Genomic DNA, 6,000 nt, shown 5'->3' on the forward strand with positions numbered 1-6,000 from the left:
ACCCAATTGGGGGAACCTTTCACAGTGTATATGTATATCAAATCATCACGTTTTACACTTCAAATATTTTACAATTTTGTCAGTTTTACCTGACAAAAGTGGGAATAAGTAAAGACCAGGGGAGCTTTGAATTAGAAGGGGTCTTTGAGTTTATATTCTTAGAAATATACTTTGTTTTTTGTTTAATTTTCCTAGAATATGGTTCCTCTCTAAAGATCTAGTAAATTTTTAATTTAAGCCTTCATGTTACATTTTATTAAAATAGGTTGAATTATTTCAAAACCAAGTCCAGAATAAGCTTATCTTTTTCAGTCAGAAAAAGTGGATAAGGTGGTGCTGCAGGAACTGAGTGGAAAGCTAGAACTGGCAGAGAAGGCCCTGGCTTCCAAGCAGCTCCAAATGGATGGGATGAAGCAGACCATTGCCAAGCAGGAGAAGGACCTGGAGACCATGGCTGTCCTCAGGGCTCAGGTAGGCTTCGTTCCCAAGAGTGAGCTGAGGGAAGCCAACCTTGATTATATTCTCAAACAGGAAAGTGGTGGTGCTTAAGATATATTTTTTTGATTTTACACTATTTATGCTAATATATTTTCAAAAAACCTTTTTACTGAAGTTTATCACATGTGGAAAGCATACCACACTTCTAAGTGTACTGCTCATTGAATTTATCCATTCTATAGTTGATGGACAGCTGGATCATTCCCAGCTTGGGGCTTGGTGTTTAATGTTGCTCTGACATTCTTACGCAAGTCTCTTTATTCATCTGTGTACTCATTTCTTTTGGGTACACACCTAGGAGCAAAACTGCTTGTTCCTAGAGTAGGCAGGTTACTCAGTGTTCATTGATTATGCCAAAGACGTTTCCAGAGTGGATCTACCTACCAGTTTTCACTCCCATCAGCAGAGAGTTCCTATTGCTCTACATCCACCTTGACCCATACTTGTATTATCAGTATTTTAATTTTTAACCATTCTGGTGGGTTTATAATGGTGTCTCATTTAATCTGCATTTCCCTGCTGGTTTGAAAGTGTACTTTTTGAAATGTTTACTGGCCTTTTAAGGATCTCCTTTTGTGAAGTGCCTGATCAGGTCTTTGCCCAGTTTTCTTCTGGTTTGCTGGCTTTTTCTTAATTTTATAGGAGTTCTTTATAGAGTCCAGATATAAGCCCTTTCCAGTGCTTTTTGCAGATTTCTTCACTCTGTGATTTGCGTTTCCACTCATGAGCATGTCTTTTGATGAACAGAATTCTTAATTTTAACGTAGTCTAGTTTATCAGTCTTTTCATTTGATTATAGTACTTCTGTGTCCTGTTTTAAAAGCTTTCATTACCTCAAGGCTATGAATATATTCTCCTGTGTTGACTTCTAAAAGATTTATGGTTTTGTCTTTTACATTAAGATACAAAAATATCTGAAGTTAGCTTTTCTATATGCAATGAAGTAAGGGTAAAGATTCATATTTTTTTTCCTACATGAATATCCATTTGGCACCATTTATTTAAAAGGTCGTCTTTTCTTAAGGACTCTGTTGCCTTCTCTGTCACATATTATGTCAATGTACCCGCAGGTCTATTTCTGGATTCTACACTGTTCCATTGGGCTGTTTGTACATTGTTGGTCTGGTACATACTGTCTCATTATAAATAATCAAATGTTTTGATGTCGGTAGAGTTAGTCTTCCTACCACCTCATTGCTTGTGTAATTAAAACCGGGATCATGCCATACATATTGTACTACTTTTTCATTCCTGACCTATCTTGGATATCTCTCCATGTTATTATTCACAGCCATATGTACTTTTTAAAACAGTTGTATGGTGTCCAAAGTGTGCATTACCCTGATATATTTAACCAGCCCTCTATTAATGGACATGTAGCTTGTACCAATATTTTTGCTTTTTATCAACAATGCTGAACTGAACATTCTGGTATGTATATCCTTGTGCATTTGTGGAATCTCTAGTAAGATATGGAAATGGAATGGTTGGGTCATTGGGTTAGATTGTTTTTAAGTTAAATAACTATTTCCAAGTTGTCTTCCAGAAGTGCATAATCAAAATTTTTTGCTCACCAAAAGTAGCTGAAAGCCCCTGTTTCCCTATATCCTTGCATTACTCTTTTAAACATTTGCCAAACTGATAAACAGAATATTTTCAATGTAACAATACCAGAAGTTTACTATTCCCTATATACATACTCATTACCTGCTGCCCATAGTGGCATAGAAGTGGTTGAATGGACTTACAGCTTTAGTTTTTCTATAGGAATAGAATTTCAACCTGAGCTCTTTTAGTTATTTTCTTTGATTGTTTGATTGGGCCTGATACTGTAGTTATAGGCTTCCCTGGTAGCACAGCTGGTAAAGAATCCACTTGCAATGCAAGAGACCCTGGTTCAATTCCTGGGTTGGGAAGATCCGCTGGAGAAGGGATAGGCTACCCACTCCAGTATTCTGGGGTTTCCCTAGTGTCTTACCTGGTAAAGAATATACCTGCGATGTGGGATACCTGGGTTCAATCCCTGGGTTGGGATGATCCCCTGGAAAAGGGAAGAGCTATCCTACCCTTTCCCAGTATTCTGGCCTTGAGAATTCCATGGCCTGTATAGTCCACAGGGTCACAAAGAGTCAGACATGACTGGCAACTTTCACTTTTTACAGCTTTGGTTTTATTTCTTCAGGAATAGAATTTCAACTTGAGCTTTTTCAGATATTTCCTTTGATTGGGCCTGACAAATGTTTTGATGTCTGGTAGAGTTAGTCTTTGAGAGACTTCACTTTTACTTTTCACTTTCATGCATTGGAGAAGGAAATGGCAACCCACTCCAGTGTTCTTGCCTGGAGAATCCCAGGGACGGGGGGCCTGGTGGGCTGCCATCTATGGGGTCGCACAGAGGTGGACACAACTGAAGTGACTTAGCTGCAGCAGCAGCAGCAGAATTAGTCTTCCTACCACCTCATTGCTTATGTAATTAAAAGCAATGTTGGCGATATAGAGATGGACAAAACAAAGGCCTAGTTCTTACTGGCTCAAACTTAATGACTTGATGGAAATGAGATTCTAACACAGATTTATGTCTGACTCAAAAAAAGCCCATGATCTACCAATGAAAACTATAAAATGTTAGAGCACTCACAAATGGTAGGAAGTCCCTTAAAATGATCTGTTTCATACTTTTTCTGGCAACTAAAATTGTGATTAGAATATTTAAATTTTTATTAACTTTTTAAAATAATGGAGAAAAAATATATCCTAGAACCACTAAATCTGAAAAGGAAAATCTAATTGAAAATATAGAAAGTTAAAAATTGGTATTAAAATAATGCTCAGTTCACTATGAAGGCATTCATTTTTACTTTATAATTTTGTAACAATGAAGAAATTACATATTATAGCATAATATTTATTTATTTAGAGGTAACAGATTATTCTCCTAATGAAGCAGCTAAAGCAACAAGCTTTTATTATCTCAGTTGCTATGGATCTGGAATCCGGGAGCAGCTTAGCTGGGTGATTCTGACTCAGGGTCTCTCATGAGGCTATACTCAGGATGGACTTGAAGATCTATTTTCAGGATGGCTCACTCACATGGTCATGGTCATTACACTGGTTTCTAGCAGGAGCATGTACCTGTTATTAATATTTGTAAGACGTGTCACAGGATGTAGCACAGCCTCTTCTACTTATCAGCAGATAGGCTGTAGAGAATCCACATTTGTCTGGGTAGTAACTTCTCTTTTTTTTTCCCCTCTAACAGATGGAGGTTTATTGTTCTGATTTTCATGCTGAAAGAGCAGCAAGAGAGAAGATCCATGAAGAAAAGGAGCAGCTGGCATTGCAGCTGGCAGTTCTACTGAAAGAAAACAATGCTTTCGAAGATGGAGGCAGGTAAATGAGGGAAAGACTTGGAGCACAGATTACCCAGGTTGTGGGAGAGGGACCCACAGTGTTTTAGCTGTTTGAGCTACAAGACTCGCTTTGAGTACACCTGGCCTGACGGTGTTCCTGACACTTGGTTTACTTTAAAAGGCTTGGCAGTATCTTGTGGGAACCTGATTGAGTTTCTGCTTCTAGATAAATTGTAAAAACATAATAATCTGGGTTCCAGTCATATCCTGTCATTGTCATGGATGAAATATTCCTAATACTTTAAGTAATTCTGTAATATGTTTTACAAGAAAGTACTGCTAAAATTACTTCTATCTTTAAAAATTTCCTTTGAGAACAAAATATAGAGGAGTAAGAAACATAAAAATACAGAGAATAAAATAACACACACCAAGGTGTGTATGTTAGTTGCTCAGTCATGTTTGACTCTTTGCAACCCCATGGACTGTAGCCCACCAGGCTCCTCTGCTGATGGAATTCTCCAGGCAGGAATACTGGAGTGGGTTGCCATTTCCTTAGGCAAGGTCCCCTGAGGGGATCTTCCTGACCCAGGGATTGAACTCAGGTCTCCTGCATTGCAGGTGGATTCTTTTTTTTTTTTTCAGTTTTATTTATTTTACTTTACAATAGTTTATTGGTTTTGCCATACATTGACATGAATCTGCCATGGGTGTACATGTGTTCCCCATCCTGAACCCCCCTCCCACATCCTTCCCCATCCTATCCCTCTGGGTCATCCCAGTGCACCAGCCCCGAGCGCCCTGTATCGTGCATCAAAACTGGACTGGTGATTTGTCCCACATGTGATAATTTACATGTTTCAATGCCATTCTCCTATATCATCCTGCCCTCGTCCTTTCCCACAGAGTCCAAAAAAGACTGTTCTATACATCTGTGTCTCTTTTGCTGTCTTGCATACAGGGTTATCGTTACCATCTTTCTAAATTCCATATATATGCGTTAGTACACTGTATTGGTGTTTTTCTTTCTGGCTTACTTCACTCTGTATAATAGGCTCCAGTTTCATCCACCTCATTAGAACTGATTCAAATGTATTCTTTTTAATGGCTGAGTAATAGTCCATTGTGTATATGTACAACAGCTTTCTTATCCATTCGTCTGCTGATGGACATCTAGGTTGCTTCCATGTCCTGGCTATTACAAACAGTGCTGTGATGAATACTGGGGTTCTTTTGTCTCTTTCAATTCTGGTTTCCTCGGTGTGTATCCCCAGCAGTGGGATTGCTGGGTCATATGGCAGTTCTATTTCCAGTATTTTAAGGAATCTCCACACTGTTCTCCATAGTGGCTGTACTAGTTTGCATTCCCACCAACAGTGTAAGAGGGTTCCCTTTTCTCCACACCCTCTCCAGCATTTACTGCTTGTAGATTTTTGGATAGCAGCCATTCTGACTGGTGTGAAATGGTACCTCACTGTGGTTTTGATTTACATTTCTCTGATAATGAGTGATGTCAAGCATCTTTTCATATGTTTGTTAGCCATCTGTATGTCCTCTTTGGAGAAATGTCTGTTTAGTTCTTTGGCCCACTTTTTGATTGGGTCATTTATTCTTCTGGGATTGAGCTGCAGGAGTTGCTTGTATATTTTTGAGATTAATTCTTTGTCCATTGCTTCGTTTGCTATTATTTTCTCCCATTCTGAAGGCTGTCTTTTCACCTTGCTTATAGTTTCCTTTGTTGTGCAGAAGCTTTTAATTTTAATTAGGTCCCATTTGTTTATTTTTTGCTTTTATTTCCAATATTCTGGGAGGTGGGTCATAGAGGATCCTGCTGTGGTTTATGTAGGAGGGTGTTTTGCCTATGTTCTCCTCTAGGAGTTTTATCGTTTCTGGTCTTAAATTTAGATCTTTAGTCCATTTTGAGTTTATTTTTATGTATGGTATTAGAAAGTTTTCTAGTTTCATTATTTTACAAGTGGTTGACCAGTTTTCCCAGCACCAAATGTTAAAGAGATTGTCTTTTCTCCATTGTATATTCTTGCCTCCTTTGTCAAAGATAAGGTGTCCATAGATGCGTGGATTTATCTCTGGGCTTTCTATTTTGTTCCATTGATTTATATTTCTGTCTTTGTGCCAGTACCATACTATCTTG

General features: G+C 38.4%; 1 protein-coding gene across 4 annotated transcripts in view; it reads left to right on the top strand.

The window, feature by feature from the left end:
• OPTN (optineurin) overlaps positions 1–6,000 on the top strand; it is a 40,641-nt gene that overhangs the window by 27,000 nt on the left and 7,641 nt on the right. For all 4 annotated transcript variants that reach the window (XM_010859929.1, XM_010859927.1, XM_010859926.1 and 1 more), the window contains 2 exons: positions 313–471; positions 3,758–3,888. In XM_010859929.1, the coding sequence (XP_010858231.1) occupies positions 313–471; positions 3,758–3,888 (290 nt within the window). The remainder of the gene's footprint in view (positions 1–312; positions 472–3,757; positions 3,889–6,000) is intronic.

This window comes from Bison bison, unplaced genomic scaffold (genome assembly GCF_000754665.1).
Source record: "Bison bison bison isolate TAMUID 2011002044 unplaced genomic scaffold, Bison_UMD1.0 scf7180017864461, whole genome shotgun sequence".
NCBI classification, from domain to species: domain Eukaryota; kingdom Metazoa; phylum Chordata; class Mammalia; order Artiodactyla; family Bovidae; genus Bison; species Bison bison.